Source organism: Thamnophis elegans, chromosome 1 (genome assembly GCF_009769535.1).
Source record: "Thamnophis elegans isolate rThaEle1 chromosome 1, rThaEle1.pri, whole genome shotgun sequence".
NCBI lineage: Eukaryota > Metazoa > Chordata > Lepidosauria > Squamata > Colubridae > Thamnophis > Thamnophis elegans.
The window spans coordinates 72,431,741-72,455,883 of record NC_045541.1 but is presented as its reverse complement, the minus strand read 5'-3'; the positions used below and the strand labels follow the sequence as shown (position 1 = coordinate 72,455,883).

General features: G+C 37.5%; 1 protein-coding gene across 2 annotated transcripts in view; it reads right to left on the bottom strand.

Moving 5' to 3' along the window:
- Nucleotides 1–270: 270 nt before the first annotated feature.
- The window catches only part of ODF3 (outer dense fiber of sperm tails 3), a 33,997-nt gene continuing 10,124 nt past the window's right edge, over nt 271–24,143 (bottom strand). For both annotated transcript variants that reach the window (XM_032209533.1, XM_032209525.1), the window contains exons 2-7: nt 15,207–15,336; nt 8,972–9,169; nt 7,835–7,936; nt 6,959–7,080; nt 2,600–2,737; nt 271–777 (exon numbers count right to left, since the gene is read on the bottom strand). In XM_032209533.1, coding sequence (XP_032065424.1) covers nt 700–777; nt 2,600–2,737; nt 6,959–7,080; nt 7,835–7,936; nt 8,972–9,169; nt 15,207–15,315 — 747 coding nt within the window. In that variant the 5' untranslated portion in view covers nt 15,316–15,336 and the 3' untranslated portion in view covers nt 271–699. The remainder of the gene's footprint in view (nt 778–2,599; nt 2,738–6,958; nt 7,081–7,834; nt 7,937–8,971; nt 9,170–15,206; nt 15,337–24,143) is intronic.

The window sequence follows — 24,143 nt, the reverse complement described above, 5'->3', positions numbered from 1 at the left end:
AATTTGAAAATAAAGTAAGTTTAATCGTTTGACAACATTCCCAGTTTTCCAGAACATTCTTTAGACCAGTTTTTTCTCAATCTTGGCCATTTTAAAATGTGTGGACTTTCAACTCCCAAACTTCCCCAGCCAGCCAGGCCTCCTATTTTCAATATTGTGTACTATAAAAGGACAATTAGTTTTCATTGAAAAAAGGACAAAGTAAACCCAATTTATTTCCAATTTATTTATTCGAAAAGAAGATAGTAAAGTGATATGCAAAATATTTTTATGTGACTTACTACAAGAATAGCAAGTTGTGTGAAATAGTTCTGAAGCAGGAATCCAAGTAGTTTTTTAGGGGGGGAAATATAATATAAAATATTTCTAATTTTAATTTCTGGAAAATGACACCATGGTCTCTATATTAGTGTCAAAAGCTAGGCATGTATTCAGCAGAGCAAAATTTGCAATGGGCTCTCTTCATCCCAAAAGGTGGCTGTGGCACATTCTTTTTGTCAGAGAGATTAGAACTTCAGTCTCAAACGATAACTGGTTACTGAATATTTGTGGTAGTCCTTCCAGACAGGTGGTTATAAAACAGGGTGAAACAGTTGTTAGTTGGTTTTGAAGCTTTAAAAATGGGTAGCTTTGAAACGTGGGCAACATGATATAAAAACAAGTTGAAAAACCAATGTGATTTCTGCACAGAGGACAAAGTCAATAAACATCCACAATCACAGGGGTTGTATAATCGGAATGTCTGATTCCAAAACTGCACACAGGAACACAAGATATCTAGAGATGGGAGGATGAAAACAGGTAAGGCAAAATAGACCTGTCTTCTGGCTATTGGTACATTTTCATACTGTAAAATTAGTACATTTTAATAGCATTTATTTTCTTTGAATAAGAAAAATATAGTTTGTAATATCAAACATGGTAGTGGTAGGCACCAAGGCCCATTTAGTAGAGGAGGTCCCCTAGGGAGAGAGCTAAAATACTATGCCCTTCCCTCAATCTTGACTTTTAACTGCTGAGTGCAGCCAATAAAAGGACACCCAGCCACTATTTTCCTGCTGATACAGCAGCTGTAAGCTTGAGCCTCATGAGGATCTCTTCTGACTTTGAGCCACCCATGTCCCTCAACTTCTTGCCCCAGAAGACACCTTCCCTCACTTAGACAAGTAAGAGTATCCTTTTATGCCTAGGCCTCTTTTATGCCTCTTTGCTGCCATCAAGTGGTCTTCTGAAGCTTTGATAATGGAATCCCTGGAGGTACATTGTAGTACAGCAGACTTTTTCAGGCTAAAAAAAACAACTCCTCAGAACCTATGATTAAAAGGCACACATCTGATGATATACTATCTGAATAGTATATCCAGAGCGTTGTAATGATAGAAAATTAGCTACATTTGAGTGAAGATTTTTTTTTATATCCTTAGTCTCCCATGAAACTCCATTAAGTCTTATGGAACCTTAGGTTCTCCAGTTGAGATTCCATGGATGTAATTTGAAAAGGAATGTTGTGTGGGATGCCTATTCTTTCTCCCTGCATTCCTTCAAAAACTAGTAGAAGAAGAGCCAGAAGAAGAAAGGGAGAAATCAGCAGAAACAGTTGAAGAGGCTGTTGGAGCCTCCAGGGATTCCACTTCCAGTGCATGTGCTAGTCAAAGGGCAGTAGAAAAGAAGGGGAGAGCAATCCTTGTAATGCCAGTTCTTCTATTCTTTGCTTCCTTTTTCCTTCATTACCTTTCTTCCTCTATAACTCCTCTTGAGGCCCTGGTCTTGAGCTATCATGTCTGGATCATAAAAATCTAGGCTTTAAAAAACTCTTCTATCATCTTATGGAATAGATCAGAGGTCTTCAAACTTGGCAACTTGAAGACTTGTGGACTTCAACTCCCAGAATTCTCCAGCCAGCAGAGCTGGCTGGAGAATTCTGGAAGTTGAAGTCCACAAGTCTTCAAGTTGCCAAGTTTGGGGACCCCTGGTATAGATAATCATTTCTCAACTTTGGCAACTAAGATAGCTGGATCTCAACACCTAATTCTAGGCATTGAGTTATCAAAGTTGAGAAACACTGGTCTATATTCCACAGCTTCAATATGATGGCCTTTCTTTAGAAAATCAGACTTGTTGACAGTATGGGGTGACCAGAGGAAGCTTTTCAGCCCTTTTCTTAGACTAGAGCTAAAAGCTACAGTTTTAGCTCAGTTTATGGGAACAGCTTCCATTACAGTTGGAATTCTGAATATCATAGTCCTGTAGTTTAAGAAAGCAGGAAGTTTCTTCTAGGATAAGATAAAAGTTAGGAAGAATGAACGCCCAATTTCATTCCTAATGTAACAAGCTATTGGAATATGAGAATGGATTATACGAATGTTGCAGGGTAAAGGAAACTATCATATTTATTGAATATTAGTGGGGCCAGTGTAAGCACAGAGCATTTGAATTCTTAAAAATAAAGTATATAGCAAAATGTTCTCCTTGCTTCTTCCATTGTACAAGAACAAATACAACATTCTTCCCTCCATACATTTTTTATCCCTAATAAATTTCATAACCTTTTTCAGATGGACGGACATTTTTTTCTAGAAAATAAATATAATTTTCTCACCTTTCCCAGTTCGTACTCTGCAGGTCCAGGCATTTTGTCTGTTTTCTGGTCTTTGAGTCGGCCTGCCATGGTATATTTTGGTGCACTCTTTTTGTAGATCTCTACACTGGGCTTGTGATATGCTGCTGGACCTGGGGTCTAGAAAGGAAAAACCACACAATGCTCCAAGGCGAAAAGCAACTTAGATAGCTCATATATTGTCTTCTAGAAAAACTGGACAGCTCATGACACATTTCATGAATCATTGTTATGTGCACAGTCAGGAATTATTTTGTTCCTTCTGCTTTTTATTAATTTACATAATAATATTCTTATCTAGCCTTCTTTGATTGAACACAGCTTCTCTACCAATCTGATAGTATTGGGGAAAGTTCCAGATAGCTGCAGACTAAGGCAATGAAGGCTTCCTTCTTTCAGCCTCCCTTGCACTTACAGGTATCCTGCTTAACAACCCACACATCTGAACGCAACTAGGACTGTCTGGATTTGCTGTTGTTAAGTGATGCAATCCTTGACATTGCTCTTTTTTTAAAATATTTTTTTTATTTTTTTGTTACATAAACAACAAATGCCCACAACAGTGGGGGGAAAAAATCAAAACACAAAAAAGACAAAAAACAAAAAACAAGGCAGAGGAAAAAAACAAAAAAAAAACAAGTATATGTTATAAAAAAGTATATCAGCTGGTTACAACATGTTTTTGTGCATCTCTTCCATTAATTCATATTAATTCAAATATCTTAACTCAAATGTTTACCATATTAACATCATCATACCTCCACTTTTAGTTGACTACAGTTGTTTAAACATCCTTCATCCTTAACTATGCCAAAGATTTAATCCATAACCACATGCTAGCATTTTATTTACTTGTTTATAAAATCCTCCATATCAAATCCTCATATCCTGTTTTAGGATATCAAACATCAAACATCAAATCCTCATATCCTATTTTAGCTAAACATCCATAATATTTAATACCAAAAATTCCATCCTCCATGTATATAGTTTATTATCATTCTCCTTTCTTTATGTAATTATATCGTATATCATAGCATTTTCCCCATATTAGTTAAGATTTAACTGTATATAGTTTTATTTTATTTTTTAATAGTAATAATTATTGTGATTAATAACCTTTATATATGGTCCAAAAATATTTCTAACCTTCCCTTCTCATATCCAATTATTATTTATCATATCAACTCCACATTATATACATTACTATCATTATCAATTATTATTCAACTATATCTATTACAAATGAATTTAACTAGCTTTAGCTAGTTTGAATTGTATTCTTCCATCTATCAGCCTGTGTCTCTCCAGTAACAAAACCTCCTTAATCCTGTTGCCATTCGTGGGTCGAGCTCTCCAAACATCTTTATGAGCAAGTCCATACAAAAAAATCTTTGCACCTTTTTGCTTATGGTGCCTCTCATATAATGCTGCTGTCCTCCATTTGTTTCCTTTTTCAGCTTGTCTTTAATTCTCAGTGGTGGTATCAAAAGTTTTGCAGATGGTATTTCATAAAGTATAAATTCTTTAATGCTTCTCACTCCTCCTACGCTGTCTTTCAAAGTAAATCTTCTGTGTGGCTGCCCCCCCTTCAGACATTCCATCTTTTTCTCCCTCAGAGGTAAGCCAGTTGCCTGGAATATCAGCAAGTTGAAAATCTTCATCTCTGACATCCTTCGTTTGTATTTCAAGAACATTCAAACATTCAACATTCTCATTTTTTTCTTCATGTTTTGTTGCTAAAAACAGCAGATAATTCAGTTTCCTCTCAAATCTATCATATGTGGCAGATAGTTTTTGTAGTGCGGAAAAAATCATTTGAATAGAGACTTGAATCGACGCCATATTTGTACGCAGTTAGTATTTTTCCTTTGGAAACTCTAAGGTATTTGCAAGTAAAAACAAGCTGGGAGCTGTACAATCTTATCTGATCTTAGACCAATCCAGCCAAGCAATAAAAGTGTCAAGTTGTAAGGAGCCAAATTATAGTGAATTGGTTTACAGCCACTTACAGAGGATCAGAGGAGATGTTGGAGTAATCTTTCCTTTGTCCATGTAAATAGCATTTAAAACATTTAAAAAATAGGATAACCACCGTCCATAAACCAATAAAGAGATCGAAATCGCCACTAGATTCTTCTGTTCTTTGGTTTCAATTAGCTTACATTTTTATGCGGACTGTCTTTCTCTGAGTAATAAAATCACCTTACCAGCTGGAAAACACTTTCGCCATTCTTTAGAGCTATCTGCAGTTTCGGTTAGCCTACGGCTAATCCAGAAGTCACTGGCAAAGGAGGTTAAATTCCAAGTCCCCAGGGACTTTGCGAACGTCTCTGGGGTCACTGGATCTCCTCCTACCTTTCACTGTCTCTCCGGGACAGCTTGGGTCCAAAAAGGGACCGTCCAAATGCTTCGGAATAGAGGAATTTCAGGAATAGCCTGAAAATCCGTCTTCTCACTGCTAAGCCCCGCCTTCTTGACATTGCTCTTTACGGCCACATCACATAGCAACTGAAATCTTGGTCCCAATTGCCACTGTAACCTAAAGTCTAGCTGTAGAGTCTTAGTTCATTGCCAGGAGAGAGATTTATGTTCTGTTGGGATAGGATGGAGGAGTGTGTGAGTAAGAGAAAAACAAAGACTGGGGCAAAAAGAATGGTGGTTTTGGCCAGGGGAATGATTTCAGGAAAAGAACACTACTTTAAGGAGCTGGAGATAGATGCTCTGCGTGTGTTCACATCTGCCCCAAAGCATAACCGAAGGGCTGAATAGTCCAAGAAAATATTACTTTGGCCTAAGTAAGAATTATTTGAAATTATGTATCCGATTTTCTAGGTAACTCATGTTGGTATTGTATGTGTAAATGCACTGGCATTCACTTTTCAGCAACTGATGATCTACTGACTAACAGAATGGAGTCAGTTGGAAGGGATCTTGGAGGTCTTGTAGTCCAACCCCCTGCTCAGGCAGGAAACTCTATACCATTTCAGACAAATCGTTGTCCAGTCTCTTCTTAAAATCTTCCAGTATTGGAGCATCCACAACTTCTGGAGGCAAGTTGTTCCGTAGATTAATTGTTCTAACTGTCAGAAAATTTATTCTTAGTTCTAGGTTGTTTCTCTCCTTGATCAGTTTCCAACCATTGTTTCTTGTCCTGCCCTCAGGTGCTTTGGAGAATAGCTTGACACCCTCTTCTTCCAATACCCCTGAGATATTGGAACACTGCAACCTAGTCCTTTTTTTCATTAAACTAGACACACCCAATTCCAGCAACCATTTTTTATATGTTTTAGCTTTCAATCCCCTAATCATCTTTGCTCTTCTCTGCACTCTTTCTAGAGTCTCCACATCTTTTTTACATCATAGTGACCAAAACTGGATGCAGTATTCCAAGTGTGGCCTTAGCAACGCATTATAAAGTAGTTATTAACACTTAACGTGACTACCAGGGAGCAGTAGAATAGAGAGCTAAAATTGTGCACTCTTTCTTCTCTATTTTCTATCCCTCTGCCTATTCTTTGTTTATGATATTTCTAATCTCGGGTTGCTTCCAGAAACCACGCAGCGCAGAGAAGCAGCAGCTATGTTGAAAGCTGCTTCTCTGCACTGCGTGCTTTCCGGATGGGACTTAGAGGAAAGCGGCAGCTCACAGCTTCTAAATTACACAGGAGACACTCTCTCTCCCAGTAAGAGCAGCAGCAGAGAGAAGCAACTACTGATCCAGAGAACAAATTGAGGGTCTCTTCAAAAGACTGAGCCTCAGTAAGGGATGGTTACAAGATCTCTGTTGCAGCGCTTTAAGTAAAAAGAACCATCCCGCAGTTGGAGGCCAGAGGGGGGCAGCAGCATGTGGGCAGAGGCCCAGGACAAGGTGGAGTCGGGAAATGGCATGTTCCCCAACCTGGTCAAGGTAGGCAGTGAGCGGGCCAAGGCTCCGGGGCAAGGCCAGAGCCGTGGAATGATGTGTCCCTGGGCCGCGACCCCAGGCAAAGGGCAAATGGGTGGCATGCTTATCTTTGGTGAGCAGAGCAGGCAAGGCATGGAGATTAGCTGGACCACGTGGCAAAGGGAAGATAATATATAGGGCAGGGTGGGGTGGGGTAGGGTGGGCGAGGCTAGCCAGTGATTGATTTTACCGGTTCTCCAAACTGCGCAAAATCATAACAACCGGTTCACCCAAACTGGCTGAATGCCACCCCTGAGTGTAACCATTATGCTGCCCAACTGTAAGTAGCAGAAGACCAGAAATGTTAGGTTTAAAAGCCAAATGTGTTTCCAGATTGTCCATTGTGGTAATGAAATTACTGATACAACAAAATAAGAATTGAGTCCACAGATTACCTTGTGAAGGTCTTCATCAAAACGTCCAAGCTTATTCTTTCCTGTCATAGAATAGGAAGGGCTGCCTACGGTAGCCACTGAGTGTGGTCCAATGACCTCTGGAATCATATAATTGTTAGGACCTGGAAAAATGTGAATATTACCAAAATGAAGAGTGAGAATTCTGGCAATCCTGGAGAAAGAGACTGGTAATCACTGATTTTCAGAGTGCTATTTTGGGTTTGTGTAGACTAGGATTTGGGAATAACAGCCTTCTACTTTCTGGCACTTTTTAAACATGTTCCAGGATTTGAGTTCCCAGAATATTTTGAAAAGAAACTTTCCTGTAGCATTGCTGATTGGGAATTCTGAAAATTGAACCCACAAATTACCCAGACTATGGAAGGTTGTTCATGAGAATAGTTGAGTATTTTTTTAATGTCAAACTATCATAAATGATTTTTGAATACTTTCATGTCCAAAGCCAATTTCTGAATTTTATTGTTTAAAGAGGTATGAAGGGCTCTTTCCCTGCTATGCCCATTTTTTGTTGTGGTTCTTGTTTAAATCAATTTCCCACCAAGTTTATATTCTAGCTGCACAATTGGTCCAACAAATTGTGGATAGACATAGTGCAACAGAGATAGGCACAACTGAAGCTTACCTCAATGAGAAAAAAAAATCTTTTGTAGTGGGAAGAATCACAATTCTATGGTCTTCGGTTCAATTACACATAATCAAATTCAGTTGGGCTTTCGTCAAGGAAACCTGCATGGAACTGAGCTGCATTCCAGTTTATTAGATGATATTGCTCTGAATTGTGAATTAACAGGATCTGGGTATGACTCCTTCAAACAATAGCAAAGCCGAACAACAAACAGAAGGAATCGGACTTACCTGGTGTGCTATCCACCTTTCCTCCATGAGTTCGATACCCCATGGAATGCATGGGGGAAGCTTTATAGATAACCTTTTTTGCCTTATCAGGTGAGTAACAGGCTAGGAAAAACAGACAACATTGCTTAAAACTAGATTTAAACTTAATTTTCATTGTGCCTCTTAAAGTAGGACTGAGCAATTTTATTCAGGATCAGGTATTGTTCTTCCCTTTTGAGGTTAGATCGGAGACCACACTTTAAAAAAGTAGATAGGGTTGGCTCACAAGACCGGGGGGATGGGAATGGAGCAAAAAAATTGATTTAATTTAATTTAATTTCAAATTTCCTGAAAATAAAGTAAATAATTAAGATGTGATTAATTATTGAGTGTGTCCCCTCCCCACAGTTAAAAATATAGTGGCCATTTTTGGAATGGCTTTGGGAATGGTACTTAAGGTGTCAAGAAATCCCAGAGCTGTAAGCCAAACTGGGATACTGGGTACTGAAAAATAAATCATTCTGGAAGAAGCAGTGGTAAACCACTTCTGTATTATTACTAGGACATGGACTTTTTCTGTGGCCACCATGAGCCAAGGTAGTTGCAGGATAAAATATAATCTTTGCACCATTTATTTTTCTTGCAAAGAGGAACAGTGTTAGAATTTTAGAAGTAATACTTAGGAGAAAAAACATGCAAAGCAGTAAGCTAGAGAAAAAGGTGTGTGTCTGTGTACACAAAAAAGTTCTCTTATCTAGTCAACATGATCAATTTGTTCATCTCAATATTCACATTTTGAACAAATAGCTTGCCCATTCTTATAATCCAGGTATACTAGCTTGCTTATTTATTTATTTATTTGATTGATTGATTGATTGATTGATTGAGTACTGCCCACATCTGATCTAAAGGTGACTATTGTCTGAAAGTTGAAGTCAGTTCTTCAAGCACCAAGATCTATTTTTTAACAAAGCCTTCTTGTTAACTGAAAACAGTTCTGTATCATGAAACTGCGTAGGATAACATCAATTCCTTTTCTTGTACAGGTGATGACAGGTTTTTGCTTCTATTTAACCACACAGAATCTTTCAAAATCAGAGCTCTTAGAAGAGGCAATCCACTTGATTTATATACTTGGGATAGAAGCCTGTTACTCACCAGGACCTGGGGTAGTCTCCACTTTTGTTTCAGTTCGCCCACTTAATGAATAAGAGGGACCAGTCTTAATTCCTCTATTAGTCACAGTACCCTGCACAAAGTAAGGACCTGGAACATTGTCCTTGCTAGATGGAGGCTTTGCACCATACATGCTGTAGGCAGGCGCTTTCCTTTTGGTGGGAATGTGCGACACATAACCTGGGAAAAAAAGAGTTGCATCGTGTCAATTTTATAGTAGTGTGACCCCCTAAAATGATAAATCATATCCCTTTGCAAGGATATCCCAACCACAGTCAGAGAAACCCTTAGACGTGAGATGTGAGTCCGAGAACACCTTTTCTAATTAAGAAATGTCATTAAAAGGTATAAACTCTTTGAATTTCATCCAGTGCTTTTATGTGCTGCAGTTCATGAAAGCTTATGCCTTTTAATAATAAATTTGTTGGGAAAAGTGTAATCAGATTCCTGACTTAGTCATCAGAAATTTTGCATTAAGTTGTATCATTTTAGTACCTTCTCTTCGGATGACAAACTTTGAAATCCCTGTTTCTTAATATCCTATAATCCAATACAGAAATGAGAGGCAAATCTAGGATTCTGTTCTGAAAAACTGTTTTTTTCTCCCAATTTAGAAACTGCAACACCCAAAATTTCTTTCTGGCTGGGAATTGTGATTGAAATTCATCTGGAGGGTGCCAAGCCAAGAAACCTGGTCTATACATTAACAGAATAACACAGTTGGAAGGAACCTTACAGGTCTTCTAGTTCCTGTTCTAACTTCCTGTTCAAGCAGGAAACCCTATATCATTTCATACAAATGGTTGTTCAATCTCTTCTTTAAAACTTCCAGGAGCACCCACAACTTCTGGAGGCAAGTCATTTCACAGATCAATTGTTCTGTCAGGAAATTTTGTCTTAGTTCTAGGTTGCTTCTCTCCTTGATTACTTTCCATCCATTGCATCTGATCTTGCCTTCAGGTGCTTTGAACCCCCCCCCCTCTTCTTTGTGGCAGATCTTTAGATATTGGACACTGTTATCATGTCACCCCTAGTCCTTCTATTTTTTTTAAATATATTTTATTCATTTTCACATTCCATTTTACAATCACTTATATACAGAGTATTTGCTATAAGAAAATAATAATAATAATAATAATAATAATAATAATAATAATAATAATAAAAAACAAAATAAAAAAGAAAACACAACTCATCATTCACAACCCCACCTGACACTTCCATCCTCCATACACCCCATCTACCCCCTCCAACTTTCCTTTCCTCCCTCTAACACTCCCCTCCTACTACTTCCCTTTCCCCTCAAACCTTCCTTCTCCCCTTACTCCCAACACGCCCTCCTTACATTCCCCTTACTCCTTCCTTACTCCTCCCTCTTCTTTCCCTCTACCTCCCTCCTTGGTGTATGCCTTTATTCAAGGGTTGTTTAATCTGATAAAAAGTAAAATAAACCAAGGAAAAAAAAATATAAAGAAAGAAAAGAGAAAAAAAAAAGGAAAAAAAACAACAACAACCGTATATAAGTGCATTCTTGTTCTTATTGAGACTATGTTAACACCCACCCACCCACCCCCCATAAATCCCCATCCCTAATCCTCCCGACTTCCCGGGGCCCACACCTGGCACTGCCTTCTATCTAAAGTATCTTGTGTTCGTATGGATTAAAAATAAAAGTAATATATTAAAGGAAAGAAAAACAAGAAAAAAGAAAGAAAAGAAAAAAGAAAAAAGAAAAAAGAAAAAGGAAAAAAAAAAGAAAAAGAACTCTTTGTGTTAAGCTCAGCCCCCCATCTTTATCTATGCTTAAATAGTGTAAGTCATTCTATCTATATTTTATTCTCGTCTCTTACTTCTTTGTTATTTACCCCAACCTCCTGTAGACTCTCCCGTTCCTCTTCCTTAACCTTGTATTCAGATAAACATTTGTACAGATTTGTATAGACATCAATATACAATCTAGCTCAAAAATAATCCCTTCTAGTAAAATTTAAGCAGCGTGGATCATTCCACATATTCAAATATTACTTTACAGAAGAATATTCAAACTTTCCCTTCTAATAGGATTTAAACAGCGTAAATAATCTTTCTTAACCTTATTTTCAAACAGTAATTCAAAATAATCTAACCAAACTTTCCCTTCTTAGTAAAATTTAAGCAGCGTGAATCAAGTATTACTTTACACAAAAATCAGTTTACATTCTATCTTAAGATGATCCCGACCGGCTTTCCTTTCTAATAGGATTTAAACAACGTAAATCATTCCGCATGCATTTTACCCTCATCCCTTGCTTGTCTGATATTTACCACTATCAAATTTATGCAGACATTAGTTTAAGATCTAGCTCAAAATAATTTCACCAAACTTTCCCTTCTAATAAGAATTAAATAGCATGGATCATTCCACGTATTCAAATAATACTTTCAACAAGAATCAGTTAACCTTCTGTTTTAAAAAATAATCTCGTCCAGCTTTCCCTTCTAACAGAATTTAAACAACATAAATCATTTTGCATCCTTTTACATATATACATTCAATATCACCCCACCAATATACGTAAATCATTCCGCATGCATTTTACCCTCATCCCTTGCTTCTCTGATATTTACCACTATCAAATTTATGCAGACATTAATTTAAAATCCAACTCAAAATAATTTCACCAAGCTTTCCCTTCTAATGAAGGGAAATTTCTTGTTTAAAATCATTAAGCATTTGAAAGAAAAATTCCTGTGTTAAAAATTCTCCAGTAGAGGGCGTAGGAGACAAGGGCTGCGATTCTAGTATAGATGTGGAATGATCCAAAGCATGGATCATTCCACATATTCAAATAATACTTTCAACAAGAATCAGTTTACCTTCTGTTTTAAAGTAATCCCTTCTAACAGAATTTAAACAACATAAATCATTCCGCATTCATTTTACATATATACAATCAGTATCACCCCACCAATAAGTTCCGCTTTTTCTACCGGAGAGAGGTCGCAAACCCCCATTCAGTCCACAACTTTGGCAAATATTTTAAAATGTCTAAATCCTCGATCTCCGCTTTTCTGCTTCTCCGAGGGAGGAAAGGCTACCCCCTCCATCTTGCAGCCATGTGGTCTGTTGCTTGCCTTCTCCTTCAGCTTGTCTCTCCTCTTTTCCAAGTGAATCAGGAAGTCCTGCCTTCAAAGTCTTGTAATAGAAATCTCGAGCCTCCGAAACAGAGTTAAGACGAAGTCTTTGATTCTCAAATGTGACCGTAATGCCGGCTGGGGCCTCCCATCTATATTGAATCTGTTGATTTCTAAGCTCTTTAGTTAAAAAAGCATAGTCTCTTCTTGCTCTCAACATCTGGAAAGGTATTTCTTTAAAGACAATCAAGTCCTGGTCATCAACTCGCAGACTATTATTACGAAACTTTTGCATAATCGCGTTTCTGGATTCTTTTGTGGAAAAATATATAATTATGTCCCTCGGGAGCTGTCGCTGTTCCGCTACCAACGAATTCTGGCGATAGATTTTCCGAATCTGCCAATCAAAGTTAAGTCCCGGGCTTCCCACCGCATGGCTGAAGGCTTCAACAAAGGTCTGTTTCAGATTCTCTCGCTCCTTTTCGCGGAATCCTCTGACTCTTATTGCGAATGCCTTCTTATTAAAGTTTATCATCACGAGCTGTTCTTGAGTGTCTCTAATTTTTTGTTGTAATATTTGAATATTAGTAGTCAAATTAAAATTAGCCTCCTCCAAGCTTTCCAATTTATTCTCTATTTCAGCAGAATAATCTGACAGGGCAGACACAGCTGCAAACGTATTCGCCTTCATTTGGTCAATTTTAGACTTTAAATCATCATATAGCTCCAATACAAATTCCTTAATTTCTTGTTTAAAATCATTAAGCATTTGAAAGAAAAATTCCTGTGTTAAAAATTCTCCAGTAGAGGGCGTAGGAGACAAGGGCTGCGATTCCAGTATAGATTCTTTAGATTCTTTAGGCACATTTGTAGAGAGACGCTTCGATTTTGACCTGGGTGCCATTATAAATAAACAAATAAACAGCGCTTTCGCTCCCCTCTGTTTCCAAAAAAAAAAAAAAAAAATTATTTTGTTAAGGAGCGGTCTGCAGGAAGGTAAAACCGGCTAAGTACATCCCCTATCAGTCACCAACGGGGAGAAATCGCCATTTTGAAGTCCGTTTAAACAAAGAAGCCTCTAAGACAAATGGTGCTGGTGTTTAAGATAGTAATAAAAGCATAAATCTCACAGGGGTGGGACCCGCCCGTATTAATCCTAGCTTCAAACAACTTTGCTTTGTCCTGGGGGGGGGGCTCGCCTGTCTGGGGCTGCAAAAAAGGCAGCTGAGAAGAACTGGCTGGAGATAAAAGCTCCGCTCACGCTGGATCTAATCTCTGTCCACAGCCAAAAAAAAAGAGAAAGGCTGTGAATTACGAATAGACCCTAGCACACAGAGCTACTCCCTGCCCCTTTCTTAGCCAAAAAGGGGTGATATCTATGATCTTATTTAGATATACAGACCAGATCTCTGAGAGGAGCTCGGTTGAGCCCTCCTCGGCAACAGGCTCCACCCCCTCACCCCTAGTCCTTCTATTAAACTAGACATACCCAATTCGAGCAATCATTATTTATATGTTTTAGCGCCAATCCCCTAATCATCTTTGTTGCTCTTCTCTGCACTCTTTCTAGAGTCCCAACATCTTTTTTACATTGTGGTGATCAAAACTGGATGCAGTATTCCAAGTGTGGTCTTACCAAGACATTATTTTTGCTGACACTTTTCCCAAATGATTTTCAAAAAGTTGTTTGATTTCTGGGTATAAACCAGCTGAAAATAAAAATGGCTTAATAAAGTAACTTCCCAATTTCAACCTCACTAGCCCCAATTTTGTCTAGAATGAAGTCTTTGATATTCCATCTGGACCATGCTTCCCATGGCCCTGAAGTGGTGCAATCCTCTATTTTTTTATCCTTCCCACCAATGCTGGGAAAGCAGGAGCAAATCTTTTCCCTTTGCATGAATGTTTCTTTGAGAACGTGTAATTTCCATTGATGGACAACTTCCCATCAAGGGCTTCTATTGATGGGTTGGTTAAAAAGCAAGGGGGGGGAGATCTAAAGAGAAAACACCATTGTTTTACAATTCTTCCTGTCACCTGGCTAGAAGGGGAAACTGGCAAAAATTTTGTCAATTTATCTTATCTTTATTTAATAATCCTCCATGTTTTTATTCTTCTATTGGTGAACTTGGTAGGGGAAAAAAAGGTTCTGAGTTTCATAATCCAGTGACAAGATGAATGGGGAAATTAGATTCAATTGTGAATGACAGTTGAGAAATGGGGTGGCAGCTAAGCAGCCCAGGGCAAGATGGTTGTGGAAAGCAAGTGACCTATAGCACCTCATGGCCAATTAGAAAGCAATATTTGTCTACAATGAAATGAAGCACAACAGATACACAGGGCAGCATGGCCAGTGCTGATACAAATTGAAAAATCTTGATGTGCAGCCCAAGATGGCTGAGGGTATCTTTCTGATGGCTAGGGTACGAAGGCAGGGAAAGGATGGCCTCATCCATGGTTGCCCTTGGGAAACAGCTAGTCGTCTGGATTTATGCTGGCACAACTTGGATGTGCAGATCTACTCTCAACATCATCACCACGTAGGTGCTTCCAATTCAAATTATTGTGTTGATTGAGAATTCTCGATGTTGCAGCTTCATCACTTTTGGGGGATATTAAGTGGAGGTGGTTGATCTAGATTTTAAGATTTATGATGTTCCTGACCTAATGTCAAGAGTTTGAGAGGATGATTTTTCAGAAGGTCTCCAAGCCCTGAAATTAAATTCTACTTGAATCAGGAGAAAAAACACCAAAATTAGTATTACAGTTTTAAAAAGCCATAAAAATAATAAGTATAGAACATTAAATAAAATAGCAGCAAGCAAGTAATATAGTAACACATCAGGCACTAACTGGTAGGGATCTCACTGTTGAAATGTGCAGAAAATCATTACAGAAAATTATTTCCAAAAGGGAATACATGTGGGTATATTGTGATGTCTTTCATTTTGAATTCTTTTTTAAAAAAATCAGTTCTACTAATTGTTATTATTGGATGTTCCACATTGTTATCGAAGACATTTTGGGTGGGGTCTGCTGTAAATGGCAATGATAAATAAATATATAACAAAACACTGACTATGTTTTATTTCTGTTTATTTACCTGTTGCCCCTTGTATGCAGTACTTGGGGCCAGGACTGGTATACTGGGCCATGATTGGGCCTCTTGGACGATGAGGCCTCCATGTTCCTATCCAACCTCCTTGGCTCATGGTGGATACTTATTCCAAAACCTGAGAAATGAAGAACACACAACAATTTTTTAAAAACACAAACGGGATATTTCCTTTATATTTTATGCAGCCTTACTGCATTTTCTTTGCTTTATTGGCATTCAAGTGCTAAGAAAACATTTGGTCTTTACTTCCTATTTTAAGGTAGTCCTCAACTTACCACCATTCATTTAGTGGCCATTTAAGTTACAACAGCACGGGGCTTGGAGGGTCTAAAAGGAATTAAGGTTAGGCAGCAAGAATACAGAGTGCGGGCCTTTGCGGATGATTTGGTCATAATATTGGAACAACCGCAGGAATCCAGTATGGTTTTGTGTTTGTTTTTTTTAGTTTTTTTTAATATATAATTTTATTTTTTATTACATAGACAACATCACATAACAATAGAAAAAAAACAATGGGAAAAGGAGAGGGAAAAAAAGGAATCCAGTATGGTTTTAATGAATACGATTAATCAATATGGTCAAGTGTCTGGTTTTAAAATAAACTTAGGGAAAACGAAAATATTAGCCATAAATATGAATACTAAACAGAAGGAGGAAATAGGAGGAATGTTAGGATGTGAGGTAGTCAAAAAGGTTAAATATCTTGGAGTTAATATTTCAATCTCAAATGGGAAATTATACAAGTATAATTATGAACCACTAGTATACAGATAGAGATGAAAAAATGGGAGAAGTTACATTTATCTTTGCTGGGAAGAATCGTGGCAGTGAAAATGAATATCTTACTAAAAAATTTATTTCTTTTCCAAATGTTACCTATACTTAAAAAAGATGCGAATCTTTTAGAATGGCAGAAGGGTATCAATAAATTTGTATGGCAGGAAAGAAGCCGAGAGTAAAGCTGAAAATAATGCAAGATATACGCGAGAGGGGAGGCTTGAAACTACCCAATTTAAAACTATATTATGATGCAGTGGTGTTGTCCGTATTAGTGATTGGATCAATTTAACTAATGATAGGATACTGAACCTTGAGGGATATGATCTGGTATATGGTTGGCATGCTTACTTGTTATTTAAGTTACAAAAGCACTGAAAAATGTGACTTGTGTAACTTCTGACCTTTTTTCACACTGATCATTGTGGCATCCCCATGATGAAGTGATCAAAAGTCAGACACGTGGCAGTTGGCATGTTCTTTGCATGTATAGTTGCAGTGCCGCAGGGTCATGTGATCACTTTTTATGACTTTCTGATAAGCAAAGTCAATGGGGAAGCCAGATTCACTTAATGATCATGTTACTAACTTAACATCTCGAATGATTCATTTAACAACTGGCAAGAAATGTCATAAATGGGGCAAAACTCACTGAATAACTATCTTGCTTAGCAACCAAAATTGGGGGCTCAATTGTGGTCGTATGTTAAGGCCCACCTGTACTCCCTTTCTCCTTCTGTTTTCACCTTTTCCATCTACACTTAGTGGAGAAGTATCGAAAAAAGGAGAGAAGGCATAGGAAGCAGCAATTGCATTGGGAAGAGTCATGGTAGACTTTTGTGAGGAGAAAAGTATTTTGATTGATTAGTGAGTGATTGCGTATCATCAAGTCACTGTTGACCTTTAGCAATCCCATCTTGTAGATAGATTTCTCTATTACAATCTGTCACCAACAAGATTTTTCAAGTCTTCCAGTAATGGGCAAAAATAAATTTATCACTAAATGCTGACTCCTAAACACTTTTTCCTGAAGAATGTATATTGATTTTTCTGGATTGAACTCACCTATACAAGTATTTACGATTACATACCTAATTTATTTTTTCAGAATGTTGTTTGGTTATATTTCATAGAACTGGCAGACATTGTAGAAGGAATGATGTGTTCAGGTCTGTGGTAGCCAGAAATCAGGAGTCTAGTAGCATCATTTCAGACTAACATATTTATTAAAAATGAAGTAACCCCTCACTTCATCAGATGGATGTCTGTTTGCTAAGACTTTCTGGATTAGCCTGACAACTTTTGAAGTACACAGTCTCTTACTCAACATACATCAAAAGATTCAGGCTATTATAGAACATTTTAACAAACTCAACAGGTTTTTAACACATTTCAATTGTTAAAGTAGATGACTCAACAAACAGTTTTACAAGGACAGATCAGTTTGGTCCTAAATGTGACTTGGGCATACTAAATTAAAACTGGCGATAAATTTTTTACAAAGTATGTCATTAAGAACCTAACCAGCGAGGTGCATGATAAAACTAACCAAATAGATCACAAGCTGGCTCCTAACAAAAAGCCTTTAACCTAGAAATAAGATAGACAAGATAACTTCTTTTTTTTTTTACTGTGAGCATACTGGCTCACATTGAAAATGAAATTCTGTTGCCTGCTCTCAAGAGAAAGTATATATCTTCCCAAACACATACATAATACACACATACACATCCTACATACATACATACATAAATAGTTTGACAGAATTATACAAGACTTGCTTCCAAATAAAGGATCTGAATGTTAACAATTAAAAGATACTGGGCAGCTTTTCTTAAAGCCAACCATTTGGCTGCATTGATTTATCAGTTTAATGGACTCAGAGAGAGGTGTAATTATAGAAGATAACCAAAGACCAAGAGGACAATGCAAAGAAGAGTTTGAGCTGCCCTTCTTTGTTAGAAAAAAACGGGAGCTTAAACCTAAATTTAATTAAGGGATTAAAAAAAAGAAGTCTGGCATGTGATTAATCTGAAGACAGTATTTAGGCTATTTTGAAATTTGTCTCCCTCTATTTATATAGTAATTTATTTGGTTCATTATTAAATTGATGTATTCTGCAGTTCCTTATAACCCATATCAAGCTTCCAGTTGGCATTAATTTCTAAAGACTCATAGAAATTAACTACACTATAAAAAGGAATGGGAGAGAAACGAGGAATATAAGATCTTCTTAAACATCGAACGTTAATTCACCTTTCGCCTTGGGATATTGGACGTATATGAGTAACTTCTTGTCTGTTATATCTTTCCTTACTTCTGTTCAACAGGCTATGGGTGGGTCAAAGAGAAGATGGAATGCTGGCCAGTCAGGACCCATCTCTATTTGCAAGGACTTGCCCTCCCCTCCATGAGGGCATAAGAAGAATCTTCATGAAAGTGTCATAGAAACAAACAATTGCCTTCATAGTACTACTTAGTGTTCTAGAACCCAAAGAACAAGTAGGAAAGTCTATACTGTGTGTCAGGAATTAGGGTGAATCTATATATGTGAGAGATCCATGATTAGGTCTCCTAATGTAATTTCTTATATTGTAAAAGAAAGGCTTGGATGGGAAAAGGGCACTGATCTTTCCTTACACACACACACCTATATTTTCCTAGGCAAATTTCTTCTAATACTATTTGCCTTGGAGGTGAAAATCTGTTAGACCAACACATTCTGAAAATACATAGCAATAATTCACACTAATAAATAAATTTGCTTGGGGTCTAAATATACTATTTTTCATCTAGATTATACCTGTGTTTCCTTACCATTTCTTTCTCTTTCTTCTAGAGAAAATCCACTAAGAAAGGAAAGTTGCGTAATGTCTTTTGACAGCTAAAGCTACAACTCTTTCATTTGGCATCACTTCTGAATAAGTACATTTGTCCATTTGATTTTTTTTAAACAACAAGACTACAGAGTGATGAAAGGATGCTGGGGAGAAACTGATAAATTCATACAAAATACTTTGAAGCTCAGAGGGCTAAATTCACAAAATTTATAACATTTATATCAGTATGATGGCCTGCAATTCCAGACTTAAAAAAAAGATGGACTCCATACATCTTTGGACATGTCTAAAATACTACTTTAGATGAAGTCACAGGCCACTACTTTTAATTTCTGCCAAAAGATGACTTTAAGATTTAGGGATAGCCTGCATGTAGAATAAATAAGACATTTGATATCCTTTTGAATAATCATTGTGTTTCAGTTAAAGCTGATATTCTTTATCTAGAGATTTTCAGAAGTCTAGAGGAAAACAGTCTTCACAAAACTGTATTTAATATTATGTTTAATCTCTTAGATTTGTAGGGTTCCCATATGGATTATAGTCTAAAGCATAGTTTTGGGAATGTGGTGATCATTAGTTAAGTATAACACAGAACAAAGAACCATGTAAGCAATACTTCCCATACAAAATTGCATATATTGAAACAGATAATGTTATCTCTTAAGGTGACCTTCCCCCCAAAACAAATAAAATCTTAGCAAATTTATGGTTCTCACAAAAATGAAACTCACTTGCATTTTTATGCATTGTATGAATGGAAATGTATATTTTGATCAAAACAGAAGAATTCTCTTTTCTTAACCCAGACTATACGGTTACCAAAATTACAACAATGCAAACCTGTATCTTATTAAATAAATGCAAGAAAAGATACACATATTTTGTATATCTTCAATTGTGTCTAATGTACTGAATCTGGTGCATACATGTAAGTATCTAAAGGCACGGTCTCACACTTTCTACTGCAGCCTATCGTGTAAAACAATCTTAGACTACTCTTGCACTCCTACACATAGCTATTGGGAGAAACCAAGTCTGCTTCTTTCCTAATACTTTGTCCCAGGCAACAGAGGTGAAAGGGAACTTACATATCCTAGTTATGCAACTGACCACAATTTTGACCACAATTGAGTCCAACATTTCTGCTAACGAGATATTTATTAAGTTTTGCCTCATTTTACAACTTTACTTGCCACCATGGTTAAGTGAATCACTGCAGTTGTTAGTTAGTAACACAGTTATTAAATGAACCTGGCTTCCTCATTGACTTTGTCAAAATATTGCAAAAAGTGCTCTCAAAACCCCAGGACACTTAATCATCATAAACATGAGTCAGTTGCCAAGCAGCTGAATTTTGATCACATGACCACAGGGATGCTGCAATGGTGGTGTGAAAAACACTTGTTTCAATGCTATTCTAACTTTGAATGGTCACTAAATGAACTGTTGTAAGTTGAGGACTACCTGTATTTGCTCACCCAGGTTTGATTAAAAATGAGAGAACTTTATTCTTTCCCATGTTGACTTCAATATCAAAAGAATAATGAAAGTTTTAACTTCACATTGCTTTGGAGAAAGGCATTCATGGAAACATAATTGCCTGAAGTAAGATTTACCAACTCATTTGACACACAGAATGTTGGATGGAGAAATGTCCAGATCTTTGATAAAAAGCACCAAAAACAAGAAATGGCTTCAGTATAGAATGTGGAAGAGAGGAGAGAGGTAGGGAAGAAGAGAGCGATAGGAGAGAGGGCAGGGGGGGGGGAGAGGAGGAGAGAAAGAAGGAGTGGAAAGGAGAGAGAGGAGAAGGAGAGAGGAAGGGGAAGTAGAGAAGAAAAGGATGATAGAGGGAAGAAAGGAGGTAGGGAGGAGGAGGAGAGAGGGAGAAGAAAGTGATGGATAAGGTACAAATGTAGTATACGGAGTATATATATATGGTATATATATATATATTTGTGTGTGTGTGTGTATGTATGTGTGTATATATGTATGTAGACAGTGTACATAGTGATCTATATGTATGTACGTACGTACGTACGGCTATATATGGCTTCAGTACAATCAACAGCCTCCTCCCATTAGAAGCTGAGCAGTTTGCAGAGAATGACTATTGCTTACAGAGAGACAGTCTTTAGCTTGAACTGTGTGAGGAAAGATGTGGTCCTGCAGATCATCAGACTTTCCATTGGTTAATTCTTTTCAGCTCAGTTTAAAACACTCTTGGTAGTGATTTGGGCACTTTGGATTATTTGAAGTTTATTTGGATGTTACGATGCTATCTGCATTGACAGTTCTACATCTTTACGAATCTAAAGTTTAAAGAGCACCGTCAGACAACCATCATTTACCCTTTCTGGCCAATGGCCGAGCAGAGAGAGGCCTCTCAGTGCATAATTGGTATCAGGTCAAAATGCCCAAAAAGAAAGTGATCCAGTGGTTGGATTCAACATTTTTTACTACCAGTTCTGTGGTATGGCTTTGTGGGCATGACGTGGCTTGGTGGGTGCGGCAGGGGAAGGATACTGCAAAATCCCTATTCCCACCCCTCTCCTGGGGGAAGGTTATTACAAAATCCCCATTCCCTTCCCACCCCACTAACCTGCTTTCCAGCTCCAGTCTCCTGGTCAGGACAACAAAAGATGATCAGCTGGGAGACAGCAGGGGCGGGCCCAGCCTATTTGCCAATTCTCCAAACTAATTTCCGGTACCGGTTCTCCATAACCTGTTAGAATTGGTGGCTGAAATGCCACCTCTGGAGTGATCTACTTGTCCCCTTAGATTTCACTGAGCACTAATCTAAACAAACTTCTCTTCCCTATGTCACACACACACACACACAAAAGAGAGGCTACTTCTGTGTGTTGGCCGCCTGCAAAATATACCAGAGAAAATGTGAAAGGAACCTATACCACAGGAAGAGTTTTTTAAAAATGTAAACATGTTTATTGAAAATCCTAAAAAGCTTCCAGGTCAACAACAAAACTTACTTGCCCTCCAAATACCTGCACTTTATAATGCTAGTATTCCAGCAAACTAACAGCTTTTTATAACTGTCCTAAGACGTTACAAGAACAGGAGCAGAGGAGTCATAAGGCGAGGTGGAGCAAGAATTTTCCAGTGCATAGGCTGCTCCTTAAGCATCCACATCAATAGACTGTGAGTTGTACAGCAATATTCGTTGAATTGAAATGATATTTGAAATGAGATATTGCTGACCAAAGTGGAGATGGGGGCTTAAAACAAGCCACTGCCAGTAGAACCTCTTCATTTATGAGAGGTTTCCAAATAAAGAATGGATGACAGCATTGTCAATATGATGTATCTTTTGGCATAGATAAACGCTGGCAAGGTTGACTTTTGATATCACACCCACCAATAAGTTTCCCCTTTTTTCTGCTGGAGGCTTTTCTTTATTTCAGTTTCACAAATAGTCATAGAGCCCAAAGTATTATTTTGACCTTCCTACACATAAATTAGGCTATTGCTTAGAAAGACAAGAGTTTTCTATACAATTAAACTTGAAGTTAACATTACAATTTCCCAGAAATTCATGAGATGGACTGTTAAGACTTATCCTAACAGAAGGGAGATGCATTGAGTATAGAAACTGAGGACTCTGGTTGCATACTTTGTAAAATAAAGTACATAATTTGAGAGTATTAACTGAGAAAACTTAGCCAATGCTGATTGATTGATTGTTGCTAGCTCATACTTTACAATTAGGTTAGCTCTGTCCCAGATGGATTTCACTTTGATGATCTTTTTTGATATCCTAATTATAATCCAGGCTAAATTGTTTGGTTTTTTGCTTCATATAGATTTGTTTTAAAGAGGTCTGCATATGCCAGTTGGTATACAATATAACTTCCTGAACACTGCAGGTTGAAAAGTGGCTAAAATATATGATGATTTTGCATTGTAGTGATAACTGTACTATTATAATGTATTTGCAATATAAAACGCAAAACATTAAAGCCTTAACCCTAGGGAGATGAATGCCTAAAATTTGAGGTTTGTTGTAGAGTTCCATTTCGCTTATGTATCTAGAAAACATCGGATTGGTGAGTTCAAAACTTTCCACCCATCCATGATAGTAGCACACTTGTGAAGCCTATTATCTGCCAGCATAAATTAAGATTTGTTTCTGAGGGTCTTAAAAAAATGCTCCTTAAAACAATAATATTCACTAATATTTTTCCAGATATCTGTGTTCTGTTTTAAATCTGAATGTTTACATTAGGTTGGTTTTTATTCTACAGTGGGTTTCCATTTATGTAAGTTGTCAAAGAGTTATTTGGATTGAATTGCATACAAATTTGCTACGCACACATATATTGTTTGAAATAGGCTTTATTAATTTTTGTGAATGCTATTTTATGAATTTGATAAGCCTTTATTCAGAGGGCACTTTTTTATCCTAATAAAATTTTTATCGGCATCCTTATAACTAAATAAAAGTAAGCAACAGCAGTTGTCAGGTAATCATAAAACAGAACTTGAAAATTACCATGAGCTTAATGAAACAAGGCCTTTAAATCATTTGGAATATTCTTGATGAACATTTTATATATGAAAATTTGAACTTCTTTGTCTATAGAAGCTCAAGGTGACAGGGTGCAGTGTTCTTTCAGTATTTTTTGATTACTGTTAGTAATTAAATTGTAGGCTTTTTATATTTTTCTTTGAAAATTCAAATTCCTCAGATGATCAGCACTTCCCTGCCAATATCTTATCTGAAAGTAAATAAATGGAAGAAAAATCAGCTTAAATGCAGAAGGCAGTGTTTTGAGTCAATTAAAGCCTTATAAAAAATAACAATTTATAAAAATTCTGCTGAAGTCTGCATACTGTACTCAGGCTAATCTTCATCTAAGGTCATAGGAGCATCATGGCCCTTTGTGGCATTAAAGATGTTATGCTAGACATATTAGCGGTCATGTTTTTCTTGCTGACCATAAAACATTATCCTGAGATAGATGTATTATTCCATTAACTATGCAAACAGGGAGGAAGAGCAAGAAGGGAAAAGGCCACCAAGCCAGGAGTCTCCACAAATTGGCCAAGGCTGTCCCTTGTTAGGATGTAGAGCAGTGGTGGGTTTCAAAAATTTTGGAACCTACTCTGGGTGTGGCCTGCTTTGTGGGAGTGGCTTGCCAGCCATGTGACTGGGTGGGAGTGGCTTGCCAGCCATGTGACCGGGTGGGAGTGGCTTGCCAGCCATGTGACCAGCTGGGAGTGGCTTGCTGGCCATGTGACCGGGTGGGTGTGGCCAAGATGATGTCAGCATTCCCAGTCAAGA